This window comes from Colletotrichum siamense (genome assembly GCF_013390195.1).
Source record: "Colletotrichum siamense strain Cg363 chromosome Unknown KSG_Cg363_contig07, whole genome shotgun sequence".
In the NCBI taxonomy this organism is placed as follows: Eukaryota; Fungi; Ascomycota; class Sordariomycetes; order Glomerellales; family Glomerellaceae; genus Colletotrichum; species Colletotrichum siamense.
This window is the reverse complement of record NW_023501020.1, coordinates 963,069-977,459: the sequence shown is the minus strand read 5'-3', so window position 1 is coordinate 977,459 and position 14,391 is coordinate 963,069. Positions and strand designations below refer to the sequence as shown.

Here is a 14,391-nt window from a genome sequence, read left to right as displayed (position 1 = left end):
TTACCAACTCTTGTTTGGTGGTGTTATTTGATTCAGTGAAACGTGAAGAAGACTGGAAATATTACAGCAGCGACGTGGCGAGTCCCCGCTGCGGAGAGGATTCTCGTGTCATCACAGCGTGACAGCTGAATCAAGGAGCTGACTTGCATGGTAATGATTGGATCGACATTAAATTGATAGTCTCAAGCTCTTGCCGTTGGCGTTTGTCGGCATTAGTCTCAACTGAATCAGCCAATCAGGGTCAGCAGGCAGATCACGCAGAAACATCACTATCCATGAATGCTTGCAGTGTTGATTTCAGCAGTAAGGCAAAACTGGACTTAATACTGTCTCTATAAGGAGCTGACGTGAGACCTTGAGAGCACTTGGGGAAGTATGACTGCAAAGCTTGAGGGAGGAGTTGACAGTCGCAGAGGTGATCTGATCGCGTCAATGGCAGGGCCGACCTCAAAAAGCCAAAAAGAGAACGCGCAATCGCGGACGGGAATTGAGCCCGACGTGGGGGTCGAACCCACAACCTTGAGATTAAGAGTCTCACGCTCTACCGATTGAGCTAGCCGGGCAGATCTGGTGATCTGCCATTTGTTGTTGCACTCAGCCGAGGTTGAGTCATTTAAGTAGCATGAGCGGGCAACGATGCGAAGAGATTTCCATGTGAGTGGGGCCGCTATGGATCCCGGCCGCATCGGCAGACGGCCGGTGCAGGGGGTCCGGGCATCGGATAGGATTATGCCGACGTTGGCCTTATTCACAAGCGGCCAGCAACGCTCCATTGCACATCTTTCGAACGATGAGAACTTACGATTGTGCGATCTGTGAAGTTTTCTGTCTGATATTTGGAACGTCCACAGTAGGTTTCTCTAAGACAGTGTTGATAACCTGACTTGCGATGTGTTTGAACGCGGTGCTGGCTTCTAAACCTTTCTCTGACTTGGTCTGGGCGTCTATAATCGACAGGCAGAACATCGCATCTGGATTCTACTGTTAGGCTTCTCAGTTGTACGCACGACTTTCGAGAAAATTACCAGATCTCGCTAGCGGTTGTCCGAACGCATCGTGGTGCAGTCATATGGTCCTCAAGACCGTCAAGCTCGGGGTTCCATGAGCAGTCAGATGAATATGTTCATTGAGGCGTATATTTTAATACTTTATGGTAAGGAGTGTGACTAGTTTCCCAAAGATTCGCCCTAAACTATCGTTGCATTGGATGATGCCTCGGGCCTGCATGATGTAAGTGCGAGGTCCTCGCATGCGATCTCATCAGTCCCCTGCACGTCATCCGTCAAATTGTCAACCTCAACCCCAGAACCCAATAGCCTGGCGTCCCAAAGACTGCTGTCCCACGGTATTCGCATGACATCCGTCCGCAACTTCTCCATTGTGCAGGCGGAACGTCCCTCCGTATGTGGCATTCAGCGACGCATCCTCACTAGCCCTCTTGGCAAGATTATCAGTCAACTCCGGGCCTCCCTGTCCCGCAAGGAAGCACGTCTGCCCAGCGTCGTACATCGGTTGGCCCGTGATGAAGATCTCCGCCCCGGGCGCGGCGTGCTGGCGCGCGTTGGCGATGAGCTTCTTGACCTCGTCGTAGGTGGCGCCGTTCTGCGAGAAGATGCAAATCTGCACCCACACAGCGGAGGGCTTGCCGTTCTACGCGGCCTGGCGGTCGAAAGATTGCCAGGAGGCCGAGTTGGTGTCGGTCCAAGACTGGACGACGGCGCCGCCGGTGCCGTATGGTCCCCACATGCGGGTGCCGCCGACGGCGACGTAGCCCTGGGCGACGTTCTCGGCCATAGAGCAGCCGATGAAGCCCATTGAGCGGGCGGATTGAGCTTCGACGCCGGGGAGGAGAGCCAGGGCTGGCATGACGCCGAGAATGATGTTGGAGAAACTAAGCTGCATGGTCGCGGTGGTTGGAACTTTGGAGTTAAAGTCAACGTGAAAACCTGTTGTCGAGAATGTGTTGATGTCTTGGGGAAGGAACTGTCTCAAATCCACGAACAATGTCCTATTTTATGCACCAGTGGTCCTGAGACCTTGAAAATCCCGAGAGAAATGCCGCGAGATACCGTCCTTGGCTCCCGAGATCTCCATAGAGACGTCGGAGCAGCACTTCCGCATGGGGAAACTGAGAAGTAATTGCCAGTTCGTGCTCAAATGTGACAAAGAGAGGTTCATTTGCCCTGTGCTATTGCATTTTGGGCTTGATTCAATTCAGAAATGACATTGTCCCCTGTTCCGCAACTCAGCCAATACTCACAAGAAAAGAGGAGGTGCCCCCAGTTATTTATTCAGCCTGTCGTTTTGAAGCCCTCCCCAATTATGGATGCTCCATGCTGTTATGAAGTCATCCAGACAAGCCCGTGACTAATACGGCTAGCTATTCCAAACGCAAAAACACCAGTACTTAAAAGGTGGAAAAGTCACGTTCGGCACCATAGCATGATTGTTACATGGCCGCCAAAGAAAAGAGATAGCTTAATTTCTGTCTAAACTGTCAATCAGTATTAGGTATTGCAGTGCATGTAGAATACCCCATGAGCTGATCATAGAGATTTCTCTCTCAGTCTATCCTGGCCCTCATAAATGTTGCCGTTGGAGTCATTCGGCAGTCAGCACAATGTGCCCGCAAGCCGTAACTTACTCGAAAGTATTACAAACGTAAGAAGGAAAAAAAGAAAGTTTTTGTCTCTCTTCAAAAACTTCTTTCGGAGAATAAGTCAACATTTTGGGCATTTGCTATCAAGTGCGCGAAAAGAAAGAGGCGTTTCCAGAAATGAGGAACGAGCTGTCATAGATGTAAGAGCACAGCCATGGCGTCGTTATTCGGGGGAGGATGACTCGGCTTACATGAACCTTGAGCGGCTTCAGTCGTGACTCATTGGGGCATAGCTACACGGTTAAAAGAGGCTTCCTATAGTCAGCTTGTCCCTCTCGATCTTAACACAGGACACGGAAATCGACCAAATCGAATTGATTGCGTTTGTACTTCAATTGTTCATCATCCCAAGGACTGCAAGAAGAAAGTCGTCTTTCCTGGTGTTGATCTCCCCTTCAACTCCACCAAGCCGGTACGTATCTCCACCCCCAAAACAGGCCTCCCCCAGCGTCCATTCCCCTTCCCGCAGTTCATCCGGCACCAATGCAAGGCTGAAGACGGACCTGCAATTGAGTGGAAGACCCTTTCCAGACACTGCGGGGCAATTCTTTTTTTTTTTTTTTTTTTTTTTAACTGCCGTCTGCCGCAGCTGCCCGCCGCAGCACTGGGAGTTGCCGCCGAACGGACCTGACCTCTGATGCGCCTCCAAAATCCAATCCCTCCCACTGCAGCATCGTCGCCGACCCAAGTCACCTCGCCCAAATCTCACGCTCCCCAACCCGAAAGCCAGCCACCAAGCTGCAGCTGCACCACCCCCAAACCGCCCAATGCTTTTCGATCCGTGACCTCGAGCTCATTTTTCGCTTTAGCCTGTTAGTCCATTCGCAAATGTAGCAATTCCACTCAACGAACCTTTCCGACCGCAAACCTCTTTGGCGCATACGACGCCAGCCGGATTCCTTCCCCCAGGCGAAAAAAAAAATCCACGAGGAAAAAGAGCACCCCCACCACGAATCTCCGTTCGACTTTCGTCCTCTCGCCAGGAACTCTCTCCGAATACCCACGAGCATACCTTCTTCTAACACCCCTCAAACCGACACGCTCGAATAAACCAGCGATCGCCACACGAATACACACAAAACCCGGCCGTCGCAATGGCTACGACCCCAGCGGCCCCCTCCCCCGCCGCCACGACCTCGAGCACCGACTCCAAGCTCGAGGTCTGGAAGGAGACGCTCTACGACGCCTTCCAGAAGGCCGGCGACGAGAACCACCTCTTCAGCCAGTACGACATCCTCGACTTCGAAATCATCCCCAACCGCGACACCGTCACCCTCCTCAAGGTCCTCCAGAGCCTCACAAATGACCGCCTCCTCATCGCCGTCTCCTCCCAGACGGGCCTCGCCTGGCGATGGCGCTCCATGGAGGATGCAGAGAAGTAAGTTCCTCTCCCACGCCCTTCTCCTTGCCTCACCAAGGCCTATAACTAACACCCCTTCCTCTCCAGGTACAAACTCTGCTCGACCGACGAACAGCGCATGGTCTACGGCGCGATCGACGAGGCAGGCGGCGACGGCATCTGGTCCAAGACAATCCAGCACCGCCTCAACATGCACGACTCCGTCCTCAAGACGGCCCTCAAACAGCTCCAGGGCAAGGGCCTCATCGCCCCCTTCAAAAACGTCGAGCACCCCAACAAGCGCATGTTCATCAAGGCCTCCATGCGCCCCTCGGAGCGCGCCACCGGCGGGCCCTGGTTCACCGACTCCGCCTTCGACGAGGCCTTCATCGAGGACCTGCAGCGCGTCATCTTCGACCAGATCAAGCGCAAGAGCACCTACCACAGCACCGGCGCCTCCTCCTCCTCCGCGACCCGCACCGCCGTGCCCAAAAAGGGCGTGCTCAAGGGCGGCCTCGACAACAAGGGCAAAAAGCGCTCCGCGGGCGAAATCTCCGGCGGCGACAGCGACGATAAGACCGCCGCCTCCTCCTCCTCGCCCGCCGTGCAGCAGCCCCCACCCAAGCGCGAGCCCGCGCTGCTCCCCCTGCCGGCCGGCTTCAAGGAGTACCCCACGGTGCGCGAGATCGCGCGCTTCATCTCGCAGACGGGCATCACCACCGACACGATCCTCGGTGAGGAGGACGTGCAGAAGCTGATCGACGTGCTCGTCTTCGACGGCCTCGTCGAGCCCGTCCGCGTGGCCGGGCGGACGGGCTACCGCGTCTGCAGGGCGCCGCGGCAGAGCCTGCAGGGCTGGGCGGGTCGGCAGGAGGGCGGCGCCGACGAGGGCGGGCCGGAGCCGCGCGTCAACGGGTTCACGGAGGCGCCGTGCGGGCGGTGTCCCGTGTTTGAGCTCTGCGAGGAGGGCGGGCCGGTCAACGCGAGCAATTGCGTGTATTTCCAGCGGTGGTTGGGGTTGGAGTGATCCAGGGTGAAGAAAAAGAGAAGAAGGAAAAGACGCTTCTGTGGGCTGGAGGGGAGGTAGCTAGGCTTTTTGGGACTGATTTCGCATCACGGCAGCATTGCATTGGCGTTGGCACAAAAAGAGGACACACGGGCGGTACGGGTTCAGAGGTAGAATTTTTTAATCCTCCCAAGCGGAATAGTTTTGGCAGTCGGGCTGACTGTGGAATATACCATCCTGTATTTGACATGGTAATTGGGCAATTGGCTAAAGCGGTTGACAAGTGCTTATGGGTGTTGATGACATTCACGAATCACAGTAGACATGGTGACAGACAGGTGGCAGCAACTTTTGTCTTGGCTTGCTAACTATCAACAGTGATGCTGGTCTACGCCAAGACGCGCGACGGCGCGTTTTCCCAAGTTTTCACCAAATCCTCCATCTTCCCCTGCTAGCTTCCGCTTCTCTCGATGCTACTAACTGGCAGAGTTGGACCTAAACGTACAAAGCACGAGCGAGGGGCAGTTTACAACTGGCCAGAGGCGACGATGGTGGGGCGCTTGCCGTAGCGGACGGTGCCGGAAGAAGAGCCAGTGGCCTCAAGAGCCTTGACGATCTTCAGGGACTGGTCGTCGGCAACCTCGCCGAAGACGACGTGGCGGCCGTTGAGCCAAGAGGTGACGACGGTGGTGACGAAGAACTGGGAGCCGTTGCTAGAAGACTGTTAGACTGGGTTCGGAGGATGAGTGAACGAAAGAAAGCTTACGTGTTGGGGCCGGCGTTGGCCATGGAAAGCAGACCGGGCTTGTCGTGCTTGAGCTGGAAGTTCTCGTCGGCGAACTTCTCGCCGTAGATGGACTTGCCACCGGTGCCCTGTGAAGTGTGAGCTAACTGTCTCGCTTTTGGAGATGGGGAAGGAGACGTACGTTGCCACGGGTGAAGTCACCACCCTGGAGCATGAACTCGGGGATGATGCGGTGGAAGGAAGAGCCCTGGTAGCCGAAGCCCTTCTCACCAGTGCAGAGAGCACGGAAGTTCTCGGCGGTCTTGGGGACAACGTCGTAGAAGAGGTTGAAGGTGACGCGGCCGTTCTGGACTGTTGATGGAGTTGGTCAGCAGAGCTCGATTAACAGCAGCGGGGTCGTTGCCGAGGGGTTGGGGGAAGCAAAGTTTGGGCTGAGGTGGGGTGATTTGACGGCGCGGACAGTGCTTTGGGGTGAAGCATTGAGATGTCCGCGACTCCCAAAGAAGGAACGATGACGGTTCATGATGGGATCTGATGGAAGAAGGGAGCTCTTACCCTGGACGTCCTTAGTAGGCTTGTTGGAGGCGTCGAGGATGGGACCCTCCCACTCGATGTCGAAGTAACTGCAGCAACAGCATTAGTATGGCGTCATTGACAGCTTGCGATGCTTGTGTAGAGCATCGCAAAGGCATCGTCGAGGGCGAGATAACTTACACCTGGGGACCAGACATGATGTTGGATGCTGAGAAGAATCTGACGGATGGCTTGGTGGTAGATGCAGACAGAGGAGTTGCACAGAGAGGTTTGATGAGGGTGGAAGGTCGAGAAAAGGGCGAGGGTGAAACGGAGAAGCAGGCGAGGTTATGGCGGGGTAGGAGGGGTCGCAAAAGGGTTGGTCTCATTTTTTCAACAGCTGGTGGAGGGGTTTATTGTTAGCGCAGGAGCTCCCCACTGCGGGTGCCGAAACAGCCAATCAGAGAGCGCAGAAGAGGGGCAAAGAGGGGCGTATCCAGTCACGTGAAGTCAGCTGTTGCTGAGATCACTGGGAAAAGGTACAAGGCAGGGAGTACCTGCCAATCTTCGGCGGTAGGTACCTCCACTTTGTGTGCTTGACGTCGTGGTTGCGACGGGGGTGGAAGGCAGGAAGGGACGTGGCGGCGGCGGCGGGGGTGAGGGAGGGAACGGACGGAAAGAAAAGGGAAGGAACGAGGGGCAATTGGGTCGTGACGGGAGTGAGGCGGCACCTCCGTCATGTTGACCGGCTGCTGCTCGGGTTGTTTTTCTTCTTCCTCGCTTCTCCTTTGCCTCAGCTTCGAGTCTGGACTCGGTCTGCTGGGTGGCCGGTGTCCAAGAGCTGGCCGAGCATTGAGGGGAATGACTTCATCAGATCACCACCCCTCACTGCCCCAATCGGCTTAGTTCAGCGAGGAAGACAGAGAGAAGCTGCAGACAGGGAAAGTGGCAGAGCTCAACCATTCCCGCAGACGAGGAGGACCGTGATCAATTACCCAGCAAAAACATAGCTGCGGAGGTACTTTGAAGCATTGGCCGACTGAATTGCTCTGAGTCTGCAGCCAGACCGCAAGGCGCCCAAACGAGATACTCGTCTCATCGGCCAGCAGCGGATGTACCTGCAACGCGCTGCCAGCAGCTTGGCATCCGGCCCGGTACCTGGATGAACTCTCGCTGGGAGGCCGAGCTCAACAAAGACACAGAGGCAAATACCTCGTCTCGGGCAGAGCTCACCCAGCCAGCCAGCAGAGCCATTGGTACCCCGGCGCCGTACAGGTTCAAGCAGGCGGATGCACGTCAAAACCCCAAAGGCAATGCCTATTGGAGCGACAGAGGGCAGGGGAGGGGAAAGACAGAGACAGCAAGCTGGGAACTCCACGTCCAGTCGCGGTCGACAGACCAGGTGCTGGGACTCGTTGGCCAAGTCACCGTCCCCCACTGGCCCACGTTGCCCTGGACACCCTTCAACTTTCGGAACCTCGTGGAATCTTGGGTCTAGGACTGAGAAGCGGGGATGGGGTTGGACGCGGTGAGCTGCGGACTGCGGACTGCGCATTCGCATTGTACCTCCAGGTCTGCAGACGGGGTGGATGGCACAGCAGCAACAGCGGTGGACAGACCATGACGAGACAAGACGACGCGATAGGACAGACAAGCCGAGCCGGGAAGAGAGTGAATCGGCATCGACAATGGCAATGAGGAGGCGATTGCACCATTCGTCCGTCTCGGCGTCTGTGTCATGTTGCCCGGAGGGCATGCCTCCCTCTCTCTGTCTGGTCTGCTGCCGCTGCTACTGCTATTGCTGTCACCGCCGGTGTACCTAGCCAGCCAGCCATGCTTGGAGCTATCCAAGATGCCGGCCAGCTTGGGAAGCTCAGGCCGGGGGCCAGATGTGCAAGACGAAGGAGCTGGGGGAGCTGGAGGAAAAGCCACAGACTTGAATCTGACAGTTCAGTCGACTTGCATAAACCGCCTTAGCCGTCTGGCCAGCTCCGTAGTGCTCTGAATTTTGTGTGCTTGCGAGCTTTCATGTGCAAATGGGAGCTTTGAGGAGAAAACGCTGCGAGACGACGAAAAGAACCATTCCACATACCTCAATGAGCAGGACTACACGTTTGAAAAATGGTACAGGTACAGAAGCGAAGAGATGGAGATTGGTGATACACAGGAACCAGAGACGAAGACCTGATGCTGCTGATGGAGAAGAATCTGTCTTTCTACGTGGTGCTCCCGGGGAAAAAAGTTTTGGTGAGGTCAGGGACCGACGGCACGGCACGCCAGCGCGGGCAGCCTGAGGAACGACGGCCAACGAGAAGGACGAGTCTCAGCTTGGCAGATGGCAGCTGGTAGCTGGCAGCTGACAGATGGCAAGCACTGGGCACGGTCTTAGCGTCAGGTGGCAGCTCGCTGTGGGCACTCGGAGCTCTGCCGGCAGCGGGAAGGAAGCCACGACAGCTCCTGCTAAGCTCGAGACGCGGTGCCGCAGCTCTTCCTTCAGCTGTCAGTTCGTGTCCGCCCTGCAACCTGCCGCAGCCTTTGAGGCAAGAACTCTGATTCTGCACTGTCATCTCCTCTTCTTCCTCATCATCGAATTGGAAGGAGCTGAAACCTAATTGAGCAAAAACACGCAATATGTCCTGAGAATAACGCGTCGAGAAACACTGGCTGTTCCGGATCGAGCTGCACCTCAGCCAAACCGCAGCTTTTCCGACGCAACATCCCCGTCGGCCTGACTGGGGGAGAGCTGCTTCCTTCCCTCTTTCCAATCTGCGCCTTCCTCAATGCTCTTTCCCGCGGATGATTGCTTACCTCATCACACGTGATTCCGGCCCGTCGCCCCTTTCCTTTTCCCTCCTCAGGCTGATTCAATCTCATTGGAAGGACCACTGCCAATTAATCGAGGTACGTACCCCCCTGCCGCCGCGCCGTCCGAGGCCGACCTGAGCCTGAGCCTGAAAGTTCCAGGGTGGCCAGGACTGCTTGCAGCCGCGCATCTCGCTTTGAAACGTCGTCACAAAGGACACCAGGGGAAACATCTTGCATTTCGACAGCGCCGTCTGCCAGCTCTCTGTTGCCATCGTCAATCTCCTTATTCGCTGCTGCTACTTCCGCCGCCATGGATTGGAACCAGCTCAAAGACCAGGTCTCCAACCTGACCCTGTACGACGTCAAGGCCGGTGTCCGCAAGGTCCAAAATGGTAAAGACAGCTATCCCGATCTCGATGCCCCTAGAACTCAGGTACTGACCGTCTACTAGCTGTCATGAACTACACAGAAATGGAGGCCAAGGTTTGTGGCATCAACGGGACAATGGCAAACGCCATCTGACATGTACAGGTTCGCGAAGCCACCAACAACGAACCTTGGGGCGCATCCTCCAGCATCATGCAGGAGATCGCGAACGGCACCTTCAATTAGTACATCACCACAATCAACCCACCCCAGTACGCGCCGCTAACGTCCTCAAGCGCTACACTCAACGAGATCATGCCCATGATTTACCGCCGATTCACAGAAAAGTCCGCCGAGGAGTGGCGACAAATCTACAAGGCCCTCCAGCTTCTCGAATTCCTCATCAAGCATGGCTCCGAGCGTGTCATTGACGACGCCCGTGGCCACATCACACTGCTCAAGATGCTGCGCCAGTTTCACTTCATCGACCAGAACGGCAAGGACCAGGGAATCAATGTGCGAAACCGCGCCAAGGAGCTGGCCGAGCTCCTGGGCGACGTCGAACGAATCCGATCGGAGCGCAAGAAGGCGCGCGCGACCAAGAACAAGTACACTGGTGTTGAGGGTGGCATGGGTCTTGGTGGAGGTTTCTCGAGCGGCAGCGGCAGTCGATACGGCGGTTTCGGCAGCGAGTCGGGTGGCTACGGCGGATACTCTGGAGGTGTCTACGGCGACGGTGGCGGCTTTGGTGGACAGGAGAGCAACGACTACGGAAGGACACAGGCACACGGCGACAAGTTTGAGGAGTACGATGAGTTTGACGACCCTGCCGACAGGCCAGCAGCCAGCTCCTCGGCGTCTCGGTCCAAGAGACCCGAGCGTGCGGCCGCACCCAAGGCCGAGCCCCCCAAGAAGAAGGAGCCGGAAGTTGACCTCTTCTCCTTTGACGACCCGGCGCCATCCTCGATGCCGGCCCCCGTTGCGCCGACAGCTTCCAATGGCTCCGGCTTGGCTTCTCTGTCCGCAGCTCCCGCCGCCGCTAATGACGACGACGAGTTCGACGATTTCCAGTCCGCCACCCCTGCCCCTGCTGCCGCCTCAGCTACACCTCTGTCCCCTCCCGTCATGACCGCTACCTCTGCCACTACCTTTGCCGCCCCTCAGCCTGTATCTGCGCCGCAGCAGGCCAACATCGGCAACATGGTCAGCATGTCGTCCATGTCCCCAGCCCCGAGCGGCGCCAACTACTCTGCCTTCAGCACTCCTGCTGTGGCGTCGCCTGCGGCTCAGGCCCCCAAGCCCTCTGGCTACCAGCCCTCAGGACCCAACTACTTTGGCTCTGTCCAGTCCGGAGCTGTCGCCCAAAACACGGGAGGCTCGTTTGGCGCCGCTTCCCCCATGGCTGCGTCGAAGCCTGCGTCGACTCCTGCTGCCAAGCCCGCAGCTGCTGGAGGCGATGCTTTCGGTGCCCTCTGGTCTCAGGCTAGCGTCGGTGTAAAGAAGACGAGCACTCCCACTGCTGGCCCTGCCATGGGACAGCTCGCCAAGGAGAAGAGCAGTGCTGGTATCTGGGGAGCCCCCGCGGCAGCTTCCTCTACTCCCAAGCCTGCTGCCGGGTCTTCCTCTGGCGGCAACCATGGCCTGGACGACTTGCTTGGTTAAGCAAGTATAATGACGGAGACGGGGAGAAAAGTCTTTTCGCGGCACCTGGCCTTTGTTGAAGAAGAGAGGGCGCCAGGTGAGGTGAAGAAGGCAACATGCTGGTAGGCTGCTAGACAGGGCGTACTGGCGCGCAAAAGACTGCAACATATGAACATCTAACTGAATTTCAAAGCGAATCACTACCGATCCATTCGTCTCCTGACTTTTCACATTGTGACATCACCGGGCAGGAAAGCAGCCCATATCTAACGCGTCTAGAGACTCATGCGTTTGTTGACTCGGGCATTACAATTACAGGACCTCACAGCCTCTGCGGCCGACAAGCAGCCTCATGCGCCCACACTCCGATGCAGGTGGGGAGACGATCGAACCAAGTCCAGACCACCAACACGTTCATCCATGAGCCTTTCAATGCAAGTTCCCAACATAGAGCAAGCCGATCAAAGCAACGCGTTGCCTACTCGGAGCCAATGGCTGGCTTCCCGGGCATGAGGCTCTACGAAGGACACCACCTCCCATCTAATCTTGGCTGCATACATCAGTCCCAACGGGCCAGGAAAGAGGCCTTCTGAATGAACCATTCCCCAGCTAAGACATGCGGCCGGGCCGCCAGCCGCCAGGCCGTTTCAGGTGTTGAATCGTTGCATTCGCGATGGGCTGTATGAACAGGCGCCTCAGCCTCCAGCCCGTGGTCCCACAGCGGCCTCGATGACGGCCCTTTATCTTTGCAGAGCCGGGCAGAGAGGCAGGTCCGAAGATCATGACTCCACCGAAAGTCAATGCTAGGCCGAGGCCATAGTCGCCGGGTGCAAGCAGACCCAATCAACCCCGGCTGTCTGGCTGCAGTGGTCGAAACAGACGCGGTGGTGGTGTGGCCCATGGCTGATTCGACGTGCCATTGGACGCGCCTAATACCTCTCCACCAGGGCGACCCGTTATCTTTCCTTATTTTTGCTCGGATACCAAGACATCCATAGATTTGGCGTCATGGATTGAAATTTCAAGGTAGGGTAGGCAATGTAGGTGGCCGTCGTAACCGCGTCGCTTGTCCAACCTTCTCTCAGTTCTCTCCACCGCTAAGCGCCGCACCGCACCCCCGGTCCGGGCATCTCATTGGTCCATCCCGGCGGCTCATCATACCTAGCCGAACTGCACTTCGTCCGCGCAGGGCACCGCAGGGTCGTCTGTGGTCCGGTCCAAGGTCCCCGTCTATTCTGCGTATGCAGGTACCGTACGGCACGGGTCTGGGATCCATCTCTTGAAGTCAAGAGAGGCTAGAACGCGTCTGCTGGAATTAGCAACGCCGGCCTGTTGGGGCAACGAACAACAATGCATGCACCAACACACCACCGCATCAACAAGCAAGGCTGGGGAGTCTGGGCCTGAGGTCTTGAGTGATCGAGTGTCGATGTCCAAGATGTATAAAGCAGACTGATGCCATCCGGAGTCAGCCAGTCTCTTCTCTCCTCTCATCATCAGCATCAAACAATCATCACAGAACAAGGTCTTCTTTCTTTTTCCTTTTTCTCTCTCTTTTTTTCCTTGACTCTCTTTCCTAGGTCAATTTCCTATCTCTGGGTCTCTCGGTTTCAATTCGGATTTTCCTTCGACACTTATCAACCATCTTTCATTCACGAAGAACGAATCGAAACGAAGCAAAGACTCGACACAACAGCCAACGACTCTCTCTTTCGTCAAGACGCCGAAAACGCACCTCACGAAAACAATCTCAGTCATTTCAAACAAGTCTTTTCACTTTTTTTCACACATCATCATAAGTCGCAACACAACGCGACTTTCACCAAACACCTTCAAAATTACCTCCTCAACCCCCTCCGCCGCCGCCGCCTGCATCCCCTTCCCGCCGCGCCGTTTCCCGACCCGCACGGCCCTCCACCAACGCCCGAAGCTCTCCCTCGTCACCCCGGCCTCCCTCCGCAAGATGCCTTCGGCCCCGCAGCTCGGCGCCCTCGGGCACACCTTCACCGCCATGCGCGCGATGCAGTTCGCCAGCCTGATTGCCATCATCGGCATGACGAGCAACTTCATCTCCGAGATCAACGCCGCCGACGCCTCGAGCCCGAGCGTCTTGATCGGGACTCTGGTAGTTGTAAGTCCTCTTCTCCCTCACCATGGCTCTCCGCCCACTAACACCACCACCAAAAGTCCTGCATCGCAACCCTCTACATCGTCATCTCCTACATCCTCTACTACGACTCCCTCCTCCCGCTCCTCCTCGCAACGGCGCTCGACTCCATGCTGCTCGTCGCCGTCATCGTCGTCGCCTGCACCCTCGGCAAGCCCCTCTCCTACCTCAACTGCGCCGCCCTCCCCTCCTCCGGCAGCACCGCCACCTTCATGACCTCCGTCATCGCCAACTCGGGCGCCTCCTCCACCCTCAACTACTTCATCTGGGTCGGCGCCGACCAACGCACCTGCTACGCCGTCAAGGCCGTCTGGGGCCTCTCCATCGCGCTGTGCGTGCTCTTCGCCTTCTCCGCCATCACCGCCGTCTGCCTCTGGCGCCGCCTCAAGGTCGTCTCCGCCCCGAAGGACATTGAGAACTGAAGGTGCGGCCGTGAGGGGCGCGGCTGCTACAATGCCGCCGCTGCGCCTGTCTACTTCCCCCCGCCCCCGGTCAGGGAGGTGCGCGGGGGAGGGGGCAGGGCGGCGACGGCATTGGGGACCGCGGCGCTGGGGAAGAAGACCCGTGTGTACGATGATTACTCCTCTTCGGACTCCGACTCGGAGCACCAGAGGGAGTTCGTCAAGCCGCTGGGGTCGTTCGCCCAGAGGCCGTCGTTCCCGCCGCCTCCCACGGCGCCGGTTCGGAAGGTGAAGATTGTCGAGGGACGGGTGGCGGTGCAGCCGTTGCCTGTGCTGCCCGAGACGGTCTCGCCTGTTGCTGCTGCTGCTCCTTCTCCCAAGGAGAAGGGTTTCCGGGGACTGTTGTCTCCGGTGTCTACTAAGGATAAGGGGGGCTTGGGCTTGTTGTCGCCGGCGTCGCCCAAGGACAAGGGGGGTTCGCTCTCGCCTACTACTCCGAAATCACCTTTGGAGAGGGTCAAGTCGAAGAGGCGGACGATTATGCATTTCATTGATGGGTGGTGGGATCTGGGGCTTTTGGAGCAGGAGAGGAAGAAGAGTCTTATGAGGGCTGCTTCTAGGAAGGCTTGATTGGAAACACAAAAATTGGGGTTTGGGATAATTCAGATTGCTTTGCGAGATTGGGTACACTCGGGAAATGGGTAATGTCTACTGCGTAGATAGATTTTGGTTTGGCACTTTGTTACGAC

General features: G+C 56.9%; 6 protein-coding genes across 6 annotated transcripts; 3 read left to right on the top strand and 3 right to left on the bottom strand.

Annotated features, from left to right (window-relative positions):
* Window positions 1-1,296: 1,296 nt before the first annotated feature.
* CGCS363_v010592 (uncharacterized protein) lies at window positions 1,297-1,902 on the bottom strand (the record flags this gene model as incomplete). Its single annotated transcript, XM_036642441.1, has 2 exons — window positions 1,297-1,650; window positions 1,714-1,902. The coding sequence occupies 2 exons, from the start codon at window positions 1,900-1,902 to the stop codon at window positions 1,297-1,299; spliced, it is 543 nt and encodes a 180-aa protein (XP_036492102.1).
* A 1,851-nt stretch (window positions 1,903-3,753) lies between these two features.
* rpc6 (putative DNA-directed RNA polymerase III subunit rpc6) lies at window positions 3,754-5,025 on the top strand (the record flags this gene model as incomplete). The annotated part of the gene is made up of 2 exons (XM_036642440.1): window positions 3,754-4,037; window positions 4,107-5,025. 2 exons carry the CDS (start codon window positions 3,754-3,756, stop codon window positions 5,023-5,025), a joined length of 1,203 nt encoding a protein of 400 aa, XP_036491987.1.
* A 505-nt stretch (window positions 5,026-5,530) lies between these two features.
* Window positions 5,531-6,480, bottom strand: CGCS363_v010590 (Peptidyl-prolyl cis-trans isomerase; the record flags this gene model as incomplete). The annotated part of the gene is made up of 5 exons (XM_036642439.1): window positions 5,531-5,717; window positions 5,771-5,877; window positions 5,931-6,100; window positions 6,305-6,372; window positions 6,464-6,480. 5 exons carry the CDS (start codon window positions 6,478-6,480, stop codon window positions 5,531-5,533), a joined length of 549 nt encoding a protein of 182 aa, XP_036491988.1.
* A 2,897-nt stretch (window positions 6,481-9,377) lies between these two features.
* Window positions 9,378-11,095, top strand: CGCS363_v010589 (ENTH domain-containing protein; the record flags this gene model as incomplete). The annotated part of the gene is made up of 4 exons (XM_036642438.1): window positions 9,378-9,459; window positions 9,519-9,550; window positions 9,599-9,678; window positions 9,730-11,095. 4 exons carry the CDS (start codon window positions 9,378-9,380, stop codon window positions 11,093-11,095), a joined length of 1,560 nt encoding a protein of 519 aa, XP_036491355.1.
* Window positions 11,096-13,037: 1,942 nt separating this feature from the next.
* On the top strand, window positions 13,038-13,663 carry CGCS363_v010588 (uncharacterized protein; the record flags this gene model as incomplete). The annotated part of the gene is made up of 2 exons (XM_036642437.1): window positions 13,038-13,205; window positions 13,262-13,663. The coding sequence occupies 2 exons, from the start codon at window positions 13,038-13,040 to the stop codon at window positions 13,661-13,663; spliced, it is 570 nt and encodes a 189-aa protein (XP_036491354.1).
* Window positions 13,664-13,818: 155 nt separating this feature from the next.
* Window positions 13,819-14,193, bottom strand: CGCS363_v010587 (uncharacterized protein; the record flags this gene model as incomplete). Its single annotated transcript, XM_036642436.1, has 1 exon — window positions 13,819-14,193. The coding sequence occupies one exon, from the start codon at window positions 14,191-14,193 to the stop codon at window positions 13,819-13,821; it is 375 nt and encodes a 124-aa protein (XP_036491351.1).
* Between the last annotated feature and the right edge of the window lie 198 nt (window positions 14,194-14,391).